The sequence below is a fragment of the Caenorhabditis remanei genome, chromosome I (genome assembly GCF_010183535.1).
Source record: "Caenorhabditis remanei strain PX506 chromosome I, whole genome shotgun sequence".
Classification (NCBI taxonomy): Eukaryota; Metazoa; Nematoda; class Chromadorea; order Rhabditida; family Rhabditidae; genus Caenorhabditis; species Caenorhabditis remanei.
In genome coordinates, this window is record NC_071328.1 from 15991900 (window position 1) to 16014648 (window position 22749).

The window sequence follows — 22749 nt, forward strand, 5'->3', positions numbered from 1 at the left end:
CGGTAATATGGCTATTCAAGCTGTTCTTACTAGGGAAGGATCCTGAGTCGAGATGGAGTTACAGGTCGAGATATATATCACGAATCGAAATTTCGCGTTGATTTCAAATTTGCATTTCAATTTTGCTAAATGATCTCGTGAAAAAAGTTATTGCCGTTTTTGCCGCTTCTCAGTGCAAAAATGAGCATTTTCAAGACTCCCAAAATTAACGTTTTTCTCATTTTTTTCAAATTTTTTTGTTTTGTACGTATGACTACGGATGTAAACATAGTTTTGGCATAGTTTGATTTCAGAATTTATTTTCAGAAAAAATTTTGTGGAGTTTCTTAAATTTTCAAAAATGACCCATCTACAAAAAATTTGTCTGAATATTTTCTGAAGTTCCAGCACAAACAATACAAATTACATAATTGGAACAGCACGTATAACATAAAAAAATTTGAAAAAAAATAAGAAAAACGTTAATTTTGGGAGTCTTGAAAATTCTCATTTTTGCACTGAGAAGCCACAAAAACGCGAATAATTTTTTTCAAGAGATCGTTTAGCAAAATTGGAAAACAGATTTGAAATCAGCGCAAAATTTCGGTTCTAGTGATATCTATCTCGACCTGTAACTCCATCTTGACTTGGGATCCTTCCCTAGTTAATACCTGGTAGCAATTTGGAACGATTCCAAACTTGCGACCCCTTGAGGTTCCCTTGTTAGTAAAATTTTTGTTTAGAACTTTGACACCTTTCTTATCAGCAAATTGAAATTTATGAGTGCTTCGGGGTACAAATTCCACCGGAATCTTGATTCTATGTAGTCAAAAAACCATTTTCAGATGATACTCGCACCCTCACTAGGACATCTTGGAGGTATGGTGGGCAGTAGGCCATGGGTATCAATTTTCATATCCTTGCTTATTGGTATTCTTTCATTCACTTCAATATATTTGAACCCACCAAAGAAAAACTTTGGGTTCGAGTACGGATACACCACTTCTGATGCTCCATCAATAATGGAAATGCGAGCTCAAAGAGATTTCTTCACCGGTGGAAAAGAGGTTAGTGGTTGGAAAATCAACGCGCCGACGGCGCCCCAGACCATCAAAATTTAAGTTTTTTTTACCAGAAAAAAAAGCACGCCAGGGGACTACCATTTTTCAAAAAAAAAAGATGACCCTAATAGAAAATGATAATTCAGACAATTCTAAAAAAAACTAAAAAATTTCGAAAAATGACTGAAAATCGGCGAAAACTGATCAAAAATCTGTAGAAACAGTGTGACTCCAAAACGCGCCGATGGCGCCCCAGCACTGTCAAACTTTAACTTTTTTCACCAGAAAACGCGTCAAAGGCACACCAGACGGTTTTCATTTTTCAAAAAAAAAAGATGACCCTAATAGAAAATTATTGTTAAAGGAGGACTAAATGGCCATATTTGTAATTTTCCAGATATTTCAGGCAATTCTAAAAAAAACTGAAAATTTCAAAAAATGACTGAAAATCGGCGAAAACTGGTCAAAAATTCTGTATAAACGGCGTGATTCCAAAACGCGCCGAAGGCGCCCCAGTCCTTTAAAATTTAAAGTTTTACCCTCAGAAAACGCGTCAAAAGCACACCAGACGACTTTGAATTTTCAAAAAAAAGGAGTCGGGAGTGCCTTTGCCGCGTTTCAGAGACAGAATTGGAGTTTTAGCAAAGGTTGGGGCGCCTTGGACGCGTTTTTCGTGTAAACACCAAATTTGGACTGTTTTTAGCCGATGTCCGAACAGACTTTTGACAATTTTTAATTTCAACTTTAAATTCAAGTTCTAGGGCAATCCATGGTATCAAGCACTATTCGTGGAACCACGAAATAAAGAAGCGAGTATGCATACTGGAAAAGAATATAACGAAATGAAACGATTCTACAAAACGGTTAAAAATGCAACTATTCGATATGACAAAGAACTAGGAAGAGATATTACTTATTACGATTTATGTGGTTCTACCTGTGAACTCAACGAGCTCCTTTTCACGACTGTGGTAAGTTTTCATCTATAATTTTGGCCTTAATCCAGTATAGATGTTTTTGAAAACTCGAACGTCCCAAAAAACATTTAAAAGTCCTATTGGGTCCCAACGTTTAGACGTTTCTTGAAACCCCAAAATTTGGTTTTAAATAATTAGAAGTCCTAAAAAATGTTTAGACGTCCCTTAAACACTGAAAAAATCGAACGGTTTTCCAATGATTTAAGCAAGTTTCTAGATCTAGGTGTCAGAGCAAGATGTACTTTTTTTAGTGTAAGAGGGATGTCTAAATATTCACAACTGTTTTTTGGGATTTCAAGGGACGTCTAAACATTTTTTGGGACGTCCAAAAGTTCTTTGGGACGTCTAATTATTTAAAACCTAATTTTGCAATTTCAAAAGACGTCTAAATGTTTTATTGGATGTCTGAACGTTTTTGGTACGTCTAAAAAGTTTTAAACATTTTTGGAACCCCAAAGGAAGTCTTAGTGTTTTTGAGACATTTCGAAAGACATACGGTTTGCAAGTATGCGAGTTTTCAAAGGACATCTAAACTGGAATAGAGCCAATTTTTTTTCCGTTTCACAAATCCCATATCTCAGGGAATGTCATTTTTCGGCCTGTCTTACCCAGTCACCTCCATCTTCTCTTACCAATCAAACATTGGTAAACACTTTTACGAAGTGGAAGTGAACAAAGACGGAGACTTGTTGAGCGCCAAGAAAGCGTTACTGGTGTTCATGGCATTCTATCAGACGAGAGAAGTGAAATCTGATCTCACGTTATATGAAGAAGTTGTACAGTACGCTGTGGATGAGCACAATGCGAATTTGAATAATTCAGTTATTTTTACACTTCATGGAGAAAGAGGGATGGCGGTGAGCTAGCTTCAACTGAAAATGAATTATGTATTATTATTTCAGATAGCTGTGCAATCCGGAATGGAGCACGCTTTCAAATATCTTGGAGCAGGAGTTGTTCTTTCAACTATTGTTCTATTCGGAGTTCTGTTATTTTTCAGTCGCATTTTCAGCCAATTCACCTTCGGCAGGTATAATAATCAAGGGAGAATAACTTAATACAATGTCGTACTATTTCAGAATTGTGCTCCTTTGGATTACTGCAATAATAGTACCAATTCTATCATTCCTGTCATCATTTGCAATCTACAACTTTTTCGGTTACTCGATTACTCCTCTCACCATTTTCACACCATTCCTGGCTTTGATTCATGGTGAGTTCCCGGCTGTCTTCCAGTTTAGCTGTTCTTTAAAAACTCGAACGTCCCATAAAACATTCAAACGTTTTTTCGGGCCCCAAATATGCTCAAAAAGTTCAGACGTCTCTTGAACACTGAAAAAACGTAAAGATTGCTCTGACACCTGGAAGAAAACAGAGACATCCAGGAGTTCGCTTAATCCAAGGAAAAAGTGCAATCAAGCTTCTGAGTGTCTCTGTTTTAAGGAATCCATTACTTCCAGGGTGCTGAACACTAGGCCAAAGAAAGTTTTAAGGTTTTTTGTTTTTTTGTGTTTGGGGAATCACTACTTTTAGGGGTCAGAGCAAGCTTTTGGTTTTTTTCAGTTTCCAAGGGACTTCTAAACATTTGAAAGTACGTTTAAGTGTTTTAGGGACGTTCGAGTTTTCAAAGGACACCTAAACTAGAATAGAGCCGAGTTCCCCCTTTACCCTCAACACAACCATTTATCATGCAGGTTATTACACTGTCATTATGCTCACGCACACCTGGCTCAGCGATTCGGAGCTCCGCAGGGATTCGAGGGACGAGCACCTTTTGGAGGTTTGTTTAGAAAAAAACCATAACCAGTAACAACGTTTTATTTCTAACTAGGAAAGGTCATATATCATTAGAAAGCTGAGAAAACGCTGATTCCAAATATATATCCAGTTTTTGCCCACGAGGCCTGGTATTCGAGAAAAGCGAAGTCAAAGTTCAGCAAAAATGATAGATAAATTTTTGCGATTTTCAAATCCCAATTTCGGGATTTTTGGATATTCGGACATTCGGACAGACAGATAGGCAAATAATTTGTGGTTTCGATGCAGCAACGAAATTTTTTAAACAAAATAAGCAATTTCAGCGTTTTTATTTCAAATTCTTATAACTCTTTGAAAACTCAACCAAATCTTAAGGTATTAATATAAATTTGAAGCTTTTGACTTGGTTTTTCATATAAACTACGTTCTAAGATACTTGGAGTCACGGAGTGTGGGGGTGAGTACTTAAAAATTGTATTTATTTTTTTTAATAGAATTGATCTTGAAAATATGCGAGACAGTCGAAAACCTGGCCGAAAATGCGGGAAAACTGGTATAAACCGGCTCAAAAAATGGTCGATTAAGTCGCGTATCAAAATGTAACGTCAAATTGAATAAAATTAAAATTTCAATTTCAATTTGACGCCAATGTCTAGTGGATCGCGTTCGATTTCAGTACTCACCCCCAGATTCTGCTGCGTGGAGTCTTAGACCTCAAGCATTAGGCCTCAAGCATTAGACCTAAACAGGTCTCCAAAATTTGACCTAATTTTTCTCAAACGCCAGACTTCGAGGAGAAAAATTGAATACATATTTGAAATCAGCGTTTTCTCAGCTTTTCAATGATATAGATGATGTCTTAGTCAATTCCAGGTTTTTGCTACCTGCATGCCATCATTGGTTGTCACCGCTAGTCCCGCAATTGCATTCATCATTTGCTCAGTCCATCCTATCGCAAACTATGCTTCGGTTTCATTCTTGTTTGGTCTTATCATGGCTTTCACTATTTTTTTTGCGGTAAGCCTTTATCTACAGTACTCCTATTCAACATACTTTTATAGATATTTTTCTTCTCCCCCGCAGTGCTGATTATCTGTCCAGCACAACAATTTACTCCACTGCCAACTAACAGCAAGCAAACGGTGAAACCTACTCTGAAAAAAGTGGAAAGTATGAGAGGTATATTTATATGGAATTCTAGTCTATTATGTACAATCTGTTTCAGATTGCTACTGCGAGCACGTCGACAAATCGAAATGTGTCAAAGTTGTCACTATTCTTGGAGTCGTGGCACTATTAGTTGTTCCAGTTTATATCGGATGTACTACAGTAAGATTTAGTTGTTAAAGGAGGACTGAAGTCATATTTTTTTCATATTTCAGATTCTGATACTTCAGAAAATTCTGAGCATTTTTTATCATTGGATCATATGCTAAAATTGCTCTAAACGCTCTAAATTCCAGTTTTCCCGAACCTTCGTGAAAGAGTTTTCCCACGCGAATTTTTTCCACTGTCCTCGTTTCCTCGTTTTTCTGACAAATTTTCGTGTTAAAAAATAAGGAAAAACATGGAAATTTTGTTGGGATAAAGCGAGGAAACGAGAAATTGAGAAATATTTTTGTCCGAGAGGACTACACGGTGGGAAAACTCGGCTCTTCCAGGCTGCTTTTAGGCCGGGAAAACGGGAATTTAGAGAGTTTAGAGCGATTTTTAGCATATGCTCCAATGATGAAAGTTGCTCAGAATTTTCTGAAGTATCATAATCTGAAATATGAAAAAATATGACTTCAGTCCTCCTTAAAACAGACTTGTACAAACCAAAAAGGTTTACAGGTAGAAGGTAACCTCGACTACAGACAACTACTGAAACCAGAATCCCCCAAGAACTATGGAGTGCATTTGATGAGCGATGTAGTCTGGCCAACATGGTTCTCAATCATGTTCTTTGTTAACAAGCCACCAAACTTTGCTAACCGAAGAGAATATGGGAGGTTTAAGAGCATGATGGCAGAAATCGAGGCAATTGATAACAAACTTCCACAAAGTACAGACATGGTTTGGATTAATGACTTCTGCAGACATACAAACGCACATCCGAATGATGCGGGTTAGTTTTTTTGGCTTTATTCTAGTTTAGATGTCTTTTCAAAACTCGAACGTTCCAAAAAACACTTAAACGTCTTAAAAAATGTTTAGACATCCCTTTTACACTAAAAAAACGTACATCTTGCTCTGACACTTAGAGAGCTTGCTTAAATCTTTAGAAAAAAGTTCGATTTTTTCAGTGTTCAAGAGACAACTTTGGGGCTTCAAAAAACGTCTAAATGTTTTTTGGTACGTTTAAACATTTCTGAGCACTTTTGGGACCCAAAGGACGTTTTTAAACAAAATTTGGTTAGTTTTTTTGGCTCTATTCGAGTTTAGATGTCCTTTAAAACTCGAACGTCAAAAAAACATTAAAACGTCCCTTAAAACACTTAAAAGCCCTTTGAAACCCTAAGACGTCCCAAAAAACATTTAAACGTCCCAAAAAATATTTAGACGTCCCTTGAACACTTTAAGTGATTTTTAGTGTTGAAGGGACGTCTAATTATTTAAAATCAAATTTTGGGATTTCAAGGGACGTCTAAATAATTTTGGGGACGCCTGAACGTTTTTGGGACGTCTAAACATTTCTGAGCACTTTTGGGACCCCAAAGGACGTTTAAACGTTTTGAGGGACTTTTAAGTGTTTTTTGGGACGCTTGAGTTTTTAAAGGACATCTAACTAGGGAAGGCTCTCGACTCGGTCTGGAGATATAGAACGTGACCTATATTATTGGAACGCTGAAATCACGGTGATTCCAAATATATATTCAGTTTTTGCACTCGAGACCTGGTATTCAAGAAAAACAAAGGTCAAAGTTGAGAAAAATGACGAATTATTACCTTTCTGACACGCAAAAGATTTTTTTAGAAATTTTCGTATGTTTTTCCGAACTTTGACCTTGTTTTTCTCGAATACCAGACCTCGAGTGCAAAAACTGAATATATATTTGGAATCACCGTGATTTCAGCTTTCCAATGATATAGGTGACGTTTCTTAATTCCGTGGTCACCCCGAGGCCTTCCCTAGTAAGCTGGAACAGAGCCGTTGTTTCTTCAGAAAAAAGAAAAAATTGAATTTGATTATTTCAGTGCTTAACATGACTCGATTCAAAAGCTTCATTGAAGATCCAATCTACAAATCGTGGGGAGATGGTGTAAAATTCAAATTTCATAATGAGTAAGTCTCATCACTTTACAATTTTATAATCTAAATTGTGCCATACATGAAAATAAAGGTCAACCTAAAGAGTAGTACTCTATTCATCCTAATCAATTCACAATGCACATCAACCTAAAGACTACACTCCCACTATTCAATTTTATAATCTCATACATTTTCCAGCACCGAACCTGAAATCACTAGCATGTTGCACATTGTTACCTTCGAAGGAACAAAATCTCTTGCCGATAAAGCCCGACTATTCGAAAAATGCAGAGCAGTGACCAACAAGTATCCGGAGTTCAAAACTACACCGTTCGATACAGAAATCGGGTTTGCTGATATCATTCGACAAGCCCCATATGTAATTGTAATGTGAGTATATTTCTGGAATTGCTGATTTCCTTACAATCGGGATTTCAGAATTCCTCTCTGTGCATTTGGTGCAATGTTCGTCGTTAGTGCAATTATTATCGGGAACCTTTCAGTGGCGATTCTCAATTTCCTTGTTGTATGCTTATTGTATGCATGTAAGTAAAACGTGAACTATTACTCACAAGGGAAGTCTTTGGAGACCCCACTTTCAAAAAACCTATCAACTCGGTCATAGGTACTTTCGACTACACGGAGTCCATTTCTGTAGTCAAAACCTGCTAAATTAATATGAGAGCCAAGTTATGAGCTCTCAAACTTTTCATAAGGGTAAGCTTTTTCACACGGAATTCCAAATCGACAAGTAGTATACGCAAGATATTCTCATTTTTGTAATGTATGAACACAGGTAAACCGTTGGGGAGCCCAAACGGCACCGCGCGGTGGAGTATATGTGGCCGAATTAGAAATCCATGTGAAAAAGCTATCGCAGAGACATTTAGCAGGTTTTGACTGCAGAAATGGACTCCCCGCAGACGAAGTTACCTATAATCAAATTTATAGGTCGTGTGAAACCCGCGTATCCAAAGACTTCTCTTTTTTAACCCTTCAATAATCGATCTTTTTTATTCCAGCCACTGTCGGGGCGGTGGGCCTATTCGGAGTCTCCATCAACCCCTTTAATGTTGCTTTCTACCTGATTGTTGCCGCTTTGTCACCAAGCTTCACAACTCACTTTTGTTATTATTACCAACAGGTGATTCTCGTTCTTCTGAATCTCCTGAACTTGGTTTTTAGGCTATGCGCATCAACTCGAGTGCTGAAAAGAGTGAACGAATGAACGAGATGTTACGCAAGTGTTTTTTCCCATGTATATCGGTAAGCTAGTCAAAATGGGACTATGAATATTTAACTTTGTTTTTCCTGGAAGCCTTCATTTTATTGTTAGTAAAATAGAGGGTTCCCGGAGAAACTAGGTTCAATATTCATAGTTCTACACCTCGCTGCCTATTTTGGCACGTTGACTTGTCCAAACTTTGACTTCGTTTTTCTCGAATACAAGACCTCGAGGGCAGAAACTGAATTTATTTTTGGAATCAGCGTTTTCTCAGCTTTCCAATAATATAGGTCACGCCCTATAACTCCACGGTCACTCGGATTCCTTCCCTAGTAAAGTACATGTTGTGAAAAATATATTTTGAAAAATCAAAAAATGTCATTAAAAAAGAATATGTAAGAAGCATAGAAATATACAGTACCGCTCAAAAGTATATTAAGTTTCGCCTTTTTCAGTTGATAATCCCCCAACTTTGGGAGTCTGTCATAGTAAAACTAACTGTCCCACAAAATAATTTTTTATAGGATCAAACAGACCAAGAATAAAACTCCATTTTTGTAGTTGACAACTTTTTTGTACGGACGCTCCCTAGCTGGTTACATACCGACAAAGTAATTTATCCCTCAAATCGCCTTATTTCAGTGCAAAATAGTGCGATTTCTGAGCTGTCCTCTTAAAATGACCATAACTCCCTAGAGAGTGTCCGTACAAAAAAGTTTTCAACTAAAAAAAATGGAGCTCTACATTTGATCTATAAGATCCATTAAAAATCTATTTGATGGGACAATCAGTATTACAATGACACACTCTCAAAGTTGAATAATTTCAACTGAAAAAACCAAAACTTGATATACTTATGAGCGGTACTGTACCATACCATTTTATTCTATTCCAGAGTACCATCTGCTCCATGGCAGTCTTCCTGCCCGCTCTCATCTGCCATATCAGTATCTTCGAAACCGTCGCATTCGCAAACACTGCATTCTGCACTATAGGAGTACTTCTTGCATTTTCCATTCAAATCTTCCTTAACATGACCCCTGATATGTTGACGGGTACCCACTGGCTCTGGTCCCCAACTCCATAACTGGTTTTATTTTATTTAGGTGGTTTTATATTCCATTGTGTTCAATTTCCAATTTTTTGTAAAATATGTTTCTTGGCAAATTTTATGATCATTCCTATTACAAGTTAATAGTTGGCATCCTTCTTATATATAAAACGCATGTGGGGTTTGTCCGCATCTCTGTCACAATGTCGGCATTTTATTTTCATTTCCAAAAATACAAATTATCATCAAAAAAGTTTTCACGTGAACTCGAGTGAGCTGGCGATATAATAAACAAATGGGTGCATAAACATTTGTGTTGCAATCCCATTTTCCTCCGCGCTCCATTGAGTTGTGGAGAAATGAACCGATTCAAATAATAGCCCCCCCCCCTTCCTGAGAGGCGCTATTCCATTTTTTGATATAATGTTCCATATTTTTTCTTATTTTTCCTTTTAAAATCAATTCCTAATGATTTTCTTCTATTAATTTCATAATTTTGCAGGGTAACTAATCCAATTAAGACCAACTACCGGAATTATGGTCGACAACTATATTTATATGTGATTTTTTGTGAATTGTAAGTTCTAACCAGTATTTCTTTGGAATTTTTGAGATTAAAAAGTACTTTTTTCAGCTAAAATATTGATTTTTGGTGATTCAACTGGAAGACACGGATTTTTCTGGATTTAGTGAGTTTTGATTAGTTTTTTATTGAAAATCTGATAACACGAGTTGTACTAAAACGGGAGTGCCAAAACTTGGTACACATGTTTGGATATTTTGAGACATTAGAAACAAAAAATAATAGAAATCTGAACGGAAAATCACTAATAATGCATTTTCAGACAATTATCACAGTACCAGCCAAACTATCGACATCTCACTCAGTTTCCTAAAACTCACGTATGTTTTTCAATAGTTTCAGATGTATAGTAACTGCTGTTTTCAGATTTATCATATGCATTGGAAGGCAAAATCTTGAGAAAGCCGAACAAAAGATAAATGCGACAAATTATCTCACTGAAAAAGAGACAGATGATTTGAACGTGAGTATTACTCAAAAATACGGTATCCTATAAGTTGATTTTCAGTGTCTTGGGATAGCTCTCCGCGAAGATTGTGGAAATGTTGGCGGATTGTGGGACCAAATCATAACGGTATGAGTTTATTTCAAATCAATGCCTGCATTTTTTTGATTTCAGAAACGTGATCATTATGAAAAATGCTGGTTGCAATATATGAGCAGAACGAACGTAAGCGTTTTTTTGCAAAAAATATAATTACCATATCAAAAGCCTCAAAGTTGACCAATTTTAAGGCATGCAACCATCGGACGCCAATCGATCTTCGAAAAAATCAAGACCTTCTAGAATTGTGATTTTTAATTGTAATCTGTATTTTTAGTGTTTTTGCAATAATTGTTAGCTATAAAATATGTTTTTTTTTGTATTCGTATTCACTTAAAAATATTTGGAAAAATATGGAAAATCCAATGATAAAAGCGATAAAACCTCTGAAAAAATCACATGCCGCAAGTTTTCAGCTTGAAAAACGTTCAAGACCCGATGGCCTAGAATCCCTAATTTTGGGTGTCTAGGCCACCAACTCATTCCATATTTAGTATCGGTGGAAAGCTGATCGAGCTGCACCACCTGCAACTAATCTGGGAAATCGAACCTATGGACCCTATTTTCCTCTTCCCTTTTATCCTTATTCTTTTCCTATCAATCACACTTACTCTCTATACCCCATCCAAGAAAAAATTCTTTTAAAACACGAATTATAGGTCGACTTGACAGAATCGTGTCATTTTTTGGTGCTCCAATGTTGAGGTTTAAAATCATTTCAACTTTTTCTGAAACTCAGACTGAAGTTAATTTCAGTAGACGTGAATCAGAATCTTCCTTGACTTAAAAACCCAAAAAATTCACATTTCGAACTTAAAATTGATAAGTTTCCAGCCGCGGTCAACAACACGGACTGCACAAATACCTAAAATTCAGCCCTAACAGTTTAAAAGTCAACAAGTATCTTTATTGAGATCAACATGAGGTGAGAGGATATATGAGGTGGGGGAGTAAGAGGAGGTATTACGTTGATCACAATATTTAGAGAAAAAAAACAGGGAAGAAAACCGGGAATTCACGAAAACAGAGAACAGGGAATCTCGTCAGAAGTCACACCGGGGAACATCATTTTTCAAAATAGTGTGGATAGATCTCTGCCTGTGCTCTCTGCTCCGCACGGTTCTCTTCCAGTGTACTGGTTCTGTAGACTATGGGACAACAGATTTCTTTCATCTCGCCCACCTCGATTTGGCGGTTCTCTTCACAGACTGCTATGTAGAGGTCTGCAGAAAATTGTTTTTAATTTGGGCGGTTTTAATGAGATTTAGCATTCAACACCATTACGCGTCAAAGGTGATGGGAAATACTGGGAGGAAATTTGGAATATCGAAATGTGTTTTGATGCTAGAAAAGGAAATAATCAGAGTTTTAGAATCAGTTTTCCACCCTTGAGGGCCTAGAAACCCAAAATTTGAGATTCTAGGCCATGGAAAGTTTGAAGCCTTGTATCTCAAGGAGAATAGATGCTAGAAGAACAATAACATGAGATTCAGAATCCTCAGAATTTCAGCTTCACCGCGATACTAAATTTGTGGCCTGGAAATCCGAAAATTGGGGTTCTAGGTCTCCAAAAACGCGTCAAAATCACGCCAGACTGTCAAAAACTACATTAAGTTGGTATTCTTTCCATTCCTCCTGACATTAGATGATTGTGTTGAGAAACGCGCCAAAGACGCGCCAGCCAAATTTTTTATATGGAAAGCCTAAACAACCAGCAAACAAGCTAGAAAATCACAATTTTGCAGAACGCGCCTGAGGTGCGCCAGATTCTTTAGAACTCCAGAAAACTCTAGTTATCATAAGGGAGCTTCCTCATGCTTCCTGACACTATAAAATTTGAAAAAAAACGAGCTGGCGCGCCTGAGGCGCGTTTTTCCAACAGTTTTGACAGGAAACCCTAACTAGGGAAGGCCCTCGAGTCAGTGTGGAGTTATGGGACGTGACCTATATCATTGGAAAGCTGAGAAAACGCTGATTCCAAATATATATTCAGTTTTTGCCATCGAGGCCTGGTATTCGAGAAAAATAAGATCAAAGTTTGGATCCTCTGACAAGTCATTACTTTCCTGACGTGTTAAAAAGTAAGAAGAGTTTGCAGTTTTCTAATGTTTCTAACTAGCTAATTATTCTCTAATTAACTGATGTATTTTTCATTGAAGAATTGAAAAAAAAACTCACCGAAAAGATTCTTGCACTGATGGTTACAGCCAACGTAGGAGTAAGCATAAGCTCGCTCTCTGCACACATCCATCGTCATCACCATCTTGGCAAGTTTCCCCTTGCTGGTGTCATCACGACGAACGGCGGCCTCACACGTCTCCAGAGCCCACATACCGAAATAGTCAAATGCGGCAATGGAGGAGTAGAGAGGGACTTCGCGGTGACGGAGAGTGACGACCTGACGGTGTGGAGCAGCTCGTGGAGCATCGGTGTCGGAGGCGGTGGCCGGCGAGGCGGAGAGTACGGTCACGGCGAGGAGACAGAGGACAGCAACCGACATGATTCGGCGGGTTTGAGGATGGTAGAGGCTGAAAATTTGAAGGTAGTAGGATGATAATAGTGGATAGAGACGGAAACCGGTAAGAACTTTGACTGGAAAATCAGGAAAAGCCCGAAAAACCCCGAAAAGTCTCGAAAACCACAGAAACCCCAAAAAAAGCCCGAAACCCCCGAAAATTCTTGAAAACCCCCGAAATTTCTCGAAAAACGCCAAAAAATGCACGAAAAACTTCGAAAAAACCCCAAAAAAACTCGAAAAACCACAAAAAACCCCAAAATCCCTTTAAAAAAAACCAAAAAAAACCTAAAAACCACCAAAAAACCCCAAAGACAGCAAAATGCCCCAAAAAACCTAAAAACCCCAAAAAAAAACCCCAAAAAACCCCAAAAACCAAAAAACCCCGAAATTTCTCGAAAAACGCCAAAAAAAGCACGAAAAACCCCGAAAACCCCCAAAATCCCCAAAAAACCCAAAAAACCCCAAAACCCCAAAACCTACTCTCTTCATCAAAAAATGCCACACTTTAACGCCCCATAACTATTTCACTTTTGACGCCAGGTTTTCCATTCTTATATATTATTGTAGCCCACATCTAGCTCTCCATTTTTGTAGTTGACCACTTTTTGATAGCTCCGCCCACTTTTGAGATATGCGCCTTTAAGCACGGTTAGAAGGATAAGAGAAGAGAAGCTGCAGGAGTTGGGAGGGAAAATAGAACTTCCCGGTCTCGAGAATCCGTCGAGACTGATAGTCTCCACTACTCCCATCTCCCTTTTATGGGCTCTTCACTCCTGACTCCGCCCCTTTTTCTGATATTCGATAGAAGCTCCGCCCACTTTGTTGTTCTCAAGTTTCTCTGCACTCTCTCCTAATCCCATGAGTGCACTTTGATGCTAGAATAGAAATAAGTTGAGATTCAGAAACCTCAGAATTTCAGCTCAAATGCTGGCCTAGAAACCCAAAATTTGGAAGTCTCGGCCTCATCTTAACAGGGCTTAATGCTAAAAGGAAGATAAAAAGAGATTCTGAATCCTTAGAGTGTCAGCTTTCCAGGCGTATATAACTTGATGGGCTAGAAACCTGAAATTTGGGTTCCTAGGCCACTCAAGGCTCGGAGAAGCTAAAAAGAAGGGAAGAGTGTCCGAAAAAGTGTGTGGACACCCTTCGTCCAGAAAAAGAAATAAAAAAAAGAGAGAAAGAAGGGGACATTTCTCATCTATCTGTGAGTGCCTTCCCCCCTCTAGAAAAGAATATTGAATAAGGAATTTGTTTGTGTGTGTTGTGTAAGCACTCGCAACAAGATTAGAATGTTGCATCCAGAGAGAATGGAAGGAGGGTTCAAAAATTCAAAAACCCACTGCCATTAGTTTAATGGAATAAATCTTCTTGAGGGATGGGTTGTATTAAAAATTGATCAACTACAAAACTGATCTCCTTAAAATTCTACACATTTCTGTAGTTAACCACTTTTTGATAGCTCCGCCCACTTTTGAGATAAAAATGATTGAAATTGGTTAAAACGAAAAACAACCTATCAGGAAAATATAAGGAATACCATAACCTAGCATTTAACATTTTTGAAATGTTTAAATTAGTGAAAATCTACAAAAATCCTGTTGAAAAATGTATACTCGACTTGTCTGGCGCACCGTCTCCGCGTTTTTTAAAATTCTTACTGCAAAATAAGAGATATATAGCTGCCTCTACCTCTAGGTAAAGGAACTTCTGGTCCTTACGCTTGAAATGTCAGAAAACGTGGAAATCATCACATTGATGTAGTTTGATTTTTTAAACTGCAGATAATCCCCACATTATTTATTTGCCCACATCCAAATCATCGAGTTTGATTCCAATTTCCGTTTTGAAATTGAATATTCATTCCATTTTCTTTTCTGAAAAGTTGTTGCCATGTTTCCAATTTCCGGTTGATTTGCATGATTTCAGCATACATAATATTCTCAAAAAATCTGAAATTTTCAATTTCCGATCTGAAATTCTTCTTGTTTAGTCACTTTTGAGCTCTACACATTCTAAACAACCCCTAAAAACCAAACAACCACATGAGATCATTCTCATTTTCAGTTTTCGTAGTTTCTAGTATCTCATTTTCAGAGCAAATGAAGTCAAGAAGTCAAGTGAAGCGTATTCTAATCAAACCCCGACATTTCGAAAAATATTCGAAATTCCACGTAAACAATCAGAATAAGAGAAGACACATCTACATCTAGTGATCTGTTATCTGATATCTGAAGAGAGAAAACGCGGAGAAGGCGCGCCAAGCAGTCAGCTGCCGTCAGACAGAATTTCCTGAATAAGAGAACCCCAATCAGTCTGTCCCGTAACTTTCCTCCAAAAACGCGCTGGAGGCGCGCCAGACAGCATCAAACTACATCAAATTTGTGTTGGCATCCCATGGATTTGAAGATGGTGAGGATGAATAACGCGCCAAAAACACGACAGCCAGAATTTTTGGAGTTGGAGGCTAAACAAGTTCATGGTTCTACAAGGCAGTCGAGCGCGCTAAAGTCACGCCAGCCTTCCAATTTCCTTCTTTCCTGCTCTCTGTTCAGGCTCGGACGACACAAAAAGAGAAAATGGAATAAAAAAAGAGAGAGAAAGAAGGGGACATTTCTCATCTATCTGTGAGTGCCTTCCCCCTCTAGAAAAGAATATTGAATAAGGAATTTGTTTGTGTGTGGATGCTCTCTCAAAGGGAATATTCGATTCGGATGGAATGTTGCATCTTTTTTTTCTTCTTTTCTTTCTAGTCAAACATCTTTTGAATCTGAATGTGAGCGAAGACAAAGCAGGGGATCTTCAGATTCAGACTTGACAGATGTTTCACAAAAATATCATGCATCTCATGCTGAAATCATGCATATCAACCGGAAATTGGAAAAATGGAAACAACTTTTCCAGGAATGGAATAAAAATTCAATTTCAAAACGGAAATTGGAATCAAACTTGATGATTTTGGGTTTGAAAAAAAAAAACGGAAATTTGAAAAAATTGTAACAAGGGAACCTTTTTGGGTCACAAGTTTGGAATCGTTCCAAATTGCTACCAGATATTGAGGACAGCTTGAAAAGGCTTATCCCAAATTTATGTTTTGTGATCGTTAATTGCCGCTGAGAAAAACCGTCTTTATCTCTGGTTTTGCAAGCCATTTTCGGTCTTTTACAGCGTTTAACTACAGAAGTGAACCTTTGAGACGGTTTTTCTCAGCGGCAAGTGACGAGCTCAAAACAAACATTTGGGATATGCCTATTCAAGCTGTCCTCAATATCTGGTAGCAATTTGGAACGATTCCAAACTTGTGACCCAAAAAGGTTCCCTTGTAAATGAAATCTTGTAGAAAATTCGAAGCAATTTTAATAGTTTTTTTTTTGGGAAAATCGAAAATTTGAAAAATGAATGAAACCTGCCTTACTGTAGTTAAGGTAACTGAAATTTACGGAAACCAATAATTTAAATAGTTCTTGGTTTTTTCTATATTCAATTATCTTGCTGTTGACGGGTGACTTTCTGTACCTACCGTAATCCTCAGTTGTTATCAAAGTTATAAAATTCTCAATAACCACAATCCCACACACTTCTTCTTTCTGTTTTCGTAATTCTACATAATTTCAGATACATGATATTCTTGAAAAATCTGGAAATTTTCAATTTCCGATCTGAAATTCTCATCTTATTCATTTTTGAGCTCTACGCATTCTAAGAGAGCCTAAAAACCAAAAAACCACCCGAAATCATCCCATCTTCTTTCAATTTTCGTAGTTTGTAGTATCTCATTTTCAGAGCAGATGATACATGAAGTCAAGTCAAGCGTATTCTAATCAAACCAACCGCCCCCCGAGCATCTTGAAGAATTTTCAAAATTCCATGTAAACAATGAGCGACACATCATTCAGTGATCTGTCATTTCATCTGATATCTGGACAGTGAAAGAAACGCGGAGAAGGCGCGCCAGACCGTCAGAAACAACATTCTTCATTAGGATCCTGTGCATTTCAAGATGGCGATGTTGAGAAACGCGCCAAAGACACGACAGCTAGAATTTTTCACACGTTTCTCAAAGATAGACAAGCGCGCCAAAGTCACGCCAGTCATTTTGGTTTCAGGTGACCCCATATCTTCAATTTCCACTTTTTTCTCAAGTATCTTTTTTTTTTGATTTTCGAACAGCACAAAAACAAAAAAAGAGTGTCTTATGTTAAATATGGCATTACAAGATTGTGTTGAGAAACGCGTCCAGAGGTGCGCCAGAGAGGAAGACACATTGACTTTTGATACTGTAGCTATAGTAATTTTCCAATATTTTCATAGTGATGAGATCTTAGGAACTTTCTTCAGATATCAGGAGAAAAACCCAAAAAGGAGAAAAATGCCAGCTACTATTGAAAACTGCTTGAAAGGGATGTGATGAAACGCGCCGAAAGCGCACCAGAGGAGGTTAAACTGGAAACTTCAATTTCTTATTACTGTAGCTACCGTAATTCTCAGTTGTTTTAACAGTGGTAAGATTGAGGAACTTGCTATAAATGTGTACCTACTTGCTTCCAGTCATAATCTATTCCTGCAGAAATTCTTCTGATTTTCTTCTGATCGCTTCTGATCAGTTTTGATTCCTACCTAGAACACAGTCATAATTCCAAAATTTTTCCATTTTTCTGCAAATTTCTCTTCTGATTCCTTCTGAAATTGTTCTGACTTTGCTCTGATCACTTCTGATCTCTTCTGATTACTGCGATATCAGAAGAAATATCTCTATGACTCATATTTTTCTGTTTTTCATTCAAATATAGAAACTGCTCTTTGATAGATTCCGGATTATCTTCATTTATTTATATTTAATTTTCCTGAGTGCCTTTTTCTATGCCCTCTCTACTAATCTCCTGAATTTCTTAGAAGAGCATTACTTCCCGATTAGAGAGACTAGAGACTATGAGAAATGTATTTGTGTTTCCAGGAATACATGGCAGGTGAAGTCGAAAATTTGAGAAACACTTTGCAGAAAAAAAATGATGACAGAGGAAATATAAACAAAAATCTAGGTGTATACATAAAACTGAAATCGGATATCTTTATGATATGAAATATGCAGAAACGTCAATGAAATCAATTTCATAGAAAATAATATTGGTCGAAGAACACAATATGGCAAACGCTACCTATGCAAACACGCTCTAAAATTTTAGCTAAAAACACGTGGTCCGCATTACGTGGCGGTGAACATTTAAAACTATTTTCCTGCAGGAATATTCCGAATACGTGAAAATATTACATTTCCATGTTTTTTCTCATTAGAGCGTGTTTTCATTTGTAGCGTTTACCATATCGTGGAAGAACAAGGCACATGTGCTATTCACGTGAATTGCACACAACCAGCACACAATTTTCAGGAAGCGATTTGTTTATCAGTTGGGAGCAGGAGAAGGATAGGACAATGGATATATTTATGATATTGATCTTGCAAAAACATTTATTCAGGGGCAGATGCTTATGTATATAATACTAAAGCACTTCCACATTAACTAACCGATATTTTTATGTGTTGAAGAAAAGAGAAGACAGGAGTGATATTACTCATATCGTTTCTGATTTGAAAAGAATCAGAAGTGATCAGAAGTGACAAAGTCAGAAAGAATCAGAAAAAGGGGGGAGAGGGATGAGTAATAAGTTAAATGAATTTTTCAGAATGAGCTGACATAGAAGCTAGTAGCTATTTTTAGCAAGTTTCTCATATTTTACCAAAATGACTGAAGATTACGGTACATACAGTAATACAAAGCTACAATAACAAGAAGCCTCCAGTGTGCTTCTTATAACATCCCTTTCAAACAGTTTTCAATAGTATCTGGCGCTCCTCCAGCGCGTTTATTCTTGATCGGTTGGTAGGTTGTGCAGGATCCATTATTAGGAACTCTTGACTGGGCTTTTTTTTACGCAACCTTTCTTGCAAGGCCCGAAAATTTCCCCGTTCTGGGCGCCATACTCGTCACACATATTGTAATGCTGTTTTCAAATGTCTGGCACGCCTTCTACGCGTTTTTTCTCACTCTCCAGATATCAGATGACAGGTCACTAGAAGATGTGTCTTCTCTCATTGTTTACGTGGAATTTCGAATATTCTTCGAAATGTCGGGGTTTGATTAGAATACGCTTCACTTGACTTCATGTATCATCTGCTCTGAAAATGAGATACTAGAAACTACGAAAACTGAAAGAAGATGGGATGATCTCGGCTGGTTTTTTGGTTTTTAGGGGTTTTTAGAATGTGTAGAGCTCAAAAATGACTAAACAAGGAGAATTTCAGATCGGAAATTGAAAATTTCAGATTTTTCAAGAATATCATGTATCTCATGCTGAAATCATGCAGAACAAACAGGAAATTGGAAAAATTGCAACAACTTTTTCAGAAATGTAATAAAAATTCAATTTCAAAACGGAAATTGAAATCAAACTTGATGATTTTGGATTTGAAAAGAAACGGAAATTTGAAAATTATAAATTTAATGTTGTCAAAATTTTTGGGGACTTGTATATATGACTCACAGGTCTTTTACTGCTAAAATTGCAAAAAAACTCTTACGACTAAAAACAGCTCTCCACTGTGATGTGTTGATTGCTGTGGTCTTTACATATGTACGTGATAATTTCAGCAATATCTTTCAGATAGTTTATAAAAAATTTACACATAATCCAAAGTCACTTGATGTGCCGATTTGAATATACGGAAAAAAAGCATAATCCCTATTACAGTAACCCGTATACATGTTTTAATCTGAAAGTGATATATCTATATGTATGTACATGCCTCTCTCCTAATCTTTATTCTAGATTAAAAATTAAAGAGTATAAGAAAAAAGCACTCAAGAAAATGAAAAATAAATAAATATATTGGATAATCCGGTAGGAATGTGTCATCTATAGAGAAGAAGAACTTTGATCGGAAATCTGCATTAAAAAATTGCAAAAAAAGACAAAAATAGCCTCTAAAAGTGTTTATGACAGGTAAAAATCCAATCCAAATTTCTGGGGGGAAAGTCTGGCGCGCCTCTGACGCCTTTTTCACAGGATTATCGTTTCCAACTGACTAATGGGTTTTTCAGGATCTTTCTAGAAATCACTTTGGCTGGCGCATTCACAGAAAGCTTCCAGGACACTCCATGCTTTCTACTGTCGGGCGCACCTTCGGCGCGTTTTCTTCAACATTCTCATTTTATAAAGAATCCCGATACTGGTGGGTTTCCGGCGCGTTTTATGAAGATCTGGAAGAAAAACTTTAAAAAATGGATTGACTGGGGCACCTCCGGCGCGTTTCTTATAACATTCAAAAGTCTCTTCTCATCTTAGACTTTCTCAACGTTTTCAAATCAAATCATTTATTTTTCTAAAAAAAAATAGGGTATGAGTTATGTAAATAGTATTCTGGAGATCAAGTTGTTGCCCTGCTACCGTAGTTGACCCGATTTTAAGATCTGAAAAATGAAACATTGCGTTTCTAGTTGAAAAGAGGAAAATTGAAGTTGCACTCCATTTTCGTTAATTTTGGTGGAGCGCCCTTGCAAACTTCTACCGACTTTTATAAAAAATTAAATTTTTGGGTTGCTGAAATCACGATGATTATGGACCAGTTCTCAAATTTGATGAGCCATAAAAACTAATCGAGATACAGGATTTCAGACAAAAAGGGCTGATATCATATCATTAGAATGCTAGCTGAAATTAAAGAGCAATTTCAGAATTTCCATATTTTCAGCTTTATTTTAAACTACTTTAATCTACATATTTTTACTAGAGTCACACAGAAAATACTTACATGTCCTATTATATCGTTGGAAAACGAATTCGAAGGTTGTGCTGCTTTTTTTTCCTCTGAAAAATTAAATTGATTTAATTTCAGACATTTAAAAATTGCTCTCACCTTCATAACCGTAATACTTCCGTCATTGTTGACAAATCCTCCACTAGCAGGCATTTTTCAATAATCTGTAGAATAGATATAATGGTACGAAATTTTGATAATTATCAATTAAAATTATAATGAGTAGAAAGCTGAAATTATGAGAATTCCTAATCTATTTTCAAATCTGATCTACAATTGGAACTAACCGAGGTACACTGTTTGAAAGATCATTTACCATGATTTCCAGACAAACCTGGGTTATAATTGGTTTTAAAGCTAGCCACAACTTAAAAACAGATTCAGAATCCTCTTGAGCTCCTCTACTTAATATATAACGTGCCCTACAATTTCAGAGTTTGAGATTCTAGACCATGAGACTTTATAAAATTTGAAATGAAGGCGTCTATTGGTTTTGATACGATTTGAAAAATAGTTATAAGCACTTACTTCACAAACCAACACACGAAATGTTTTGGTCTGCTTGATCTCTTCTGAAATAAAATTGTTTTAAATTGAACTATTTGTACGCTTGTAAAATGGATACCAGATCTGTTCTGAGGGTGGAGCCAGAAAATATAGAAAATTAAACTAAAAACTAACTTTTTAACATCCAAAACACTCCAAAAATTGCTATGTTTTTCCCCGTGTTTTGTTATCCATTGGGGTGGTGATTGAAACCTCTGAAATAATGAATAGTTTTGCTATCTAAAAGCGCTCTACCGTAATTTTAATGATGGAATATCTATGTCTAAGTTAGAGCGCGTTTGCAATAACTTGTTTTATTAAAAATCTTTTTTCTGTTTCCGCAAATGAGTTTCATCTTACACTAAATCAGAACTTTTTTAGAGCGCATTTGCAAAAACTGATAAAATCTTACCACTTATTGACATTGTCAGCTGGATACGTCTGAGAGAAAACTTGATAATTACTTATTTTAATTAACTAATAAACTCACTGAGTAGTTAAAATCTCAACTGACTGAATAAGAAAAAATACCAGTCAAAAGTACCAGTAAATACAAGTAAAAATAGAAGTTAGAATTCACAAATAATCAAATTACATTTTCAAAAAATTTGGTGACTGCCGACCAGATGGCTGTCGAAATATATGTTGTTAATGAATGTCAAAAACCAAGGGAGTTGGGGAAAAAGTGGGCGGAGCCTATTTTTGTTTATAGAATTTAATATGAATGTTTATATATATATATTTCATTTAGACTGCTGCTGGAAAATTTGTTTTGGTGAAATTCGATTTGTTTATACAATGTTAGGTAGTTGTGCCAAAAATATCAAATGTCAGGATTTGGAATTGGAAACAAATTAGGTTTGTAGATCTTAAATAGAGCTTCATTTTTGTAGTTGACAACTTTTTGATAGCTCCGCCCACTTTTGAGATATGCGAAGATGACTGCGGCGCTAGAATCCATGAGCTGGCGCGCCTTCGGCGCAAAAGTGTCGTGACATGTCTGCGACGCTAGAATGGTTATCTACAACTATCTGGTGTGCCTGCGGCGCGGGGCTTCATTTTTGTAGTTGACAAATTTTTGATAGCTCCGCCGACTTTTGGGATATGCGCCTTTAGAAAAAAGGGAGGAGAGGATTTGAGCTATCAAAAAGTTGTCAACTACAAAAATGGAGAGCGATATTTGGGCTACAAAAATATACAAAAATAAAAAACCTGGGGTCAAAAGGGTTTTTCGGTTTTTCAGGGTTTTTTTTTTTGGGTTTTTGGGGCATTTTTGAGGTTTTTCGAGATTTTCCGAGGTTTTTCGGTTTTTCAGGGTTTTTGGGGCATTTTTGGGGTTTTTCAAGATTTTCCGCGTTTTTTGAGGTATTTCGGGATTAAACGATGCACTTTACCGTTTCTCAATATCCGAGTGACGTCATTTTTGTGCTGCGACACCACGATGGCCGAGTTGACGGATCCTAGG

At 37.0% G+C, this 22749-nt stretch overlaps 3 protein-coding genes across 3 annotated transcripts; 2 read left to right on the top strand and 1 right to left on the bottom strand.

Moving 5' to 3' along the window:
• Window positions 1-824: 824 nt before the first annotated feature.
• GCK72_003395 (uncharacterized protein) lies at window positions 825-9319 on the top strand (the record flags this gene model as incomplete). The annotated part of the gene is made up of 15 exons (XM_053724029.1): window positions 825-1046; window positions 1802-2011; window positions 2599-2874; window positions 2920-3047; window positions 3097-3230; window positions 3712-3797; window positions 4649-4792; window positions 4837-4954; window positions 5001-5104; window positions 5609-5882; window positions 6953-7040; window positions 7206-7397; window positions 7446-7552; window positions 8030-8151; window positions 9128-9319. 15 exons carry the CDS (start codon window positions 825-827, stop codon window positions 9317-9319), a joined length of 2397 nt encoding a protein of 798 aa, XP_053592674.1.
• A 2156-nt stretch (window positions 9320-11475) lies between these two features.
• Window positions 11476-12910, bottom strand: GCK72_003396 (uncharacterized protein; the record flags this gene model as incomplete). The annotated part of the gene is made up of 2 exons (XM_053724030.1): window positions 11476-11633; window positions 12589-12910. 2 exons carry the CDS (start codon window positions 12908-12910, stop codon window positions 11476-11478), a joined length of 480 nt encoding a protein of 159 aa, XP_053592675.1.
• On the top strand, window positions 12608-12964 carry GCK72_003397 (uncharacterized protein; the record flags this gene model as incomplete). Its single annotated transcript, XM_053724031.1, has 1 exon — window positions 12608-12964. The coding sequence occupies one exon, from the start codon at window positions 12608-12610 to the stop codon at window positions 12962-12964; it is 357 nt and encodes a 118-aa protein (XP_053592676.1).
• Between the last annotated feature and the right edge of the window lie 9785 nt (window positions 12965-22749).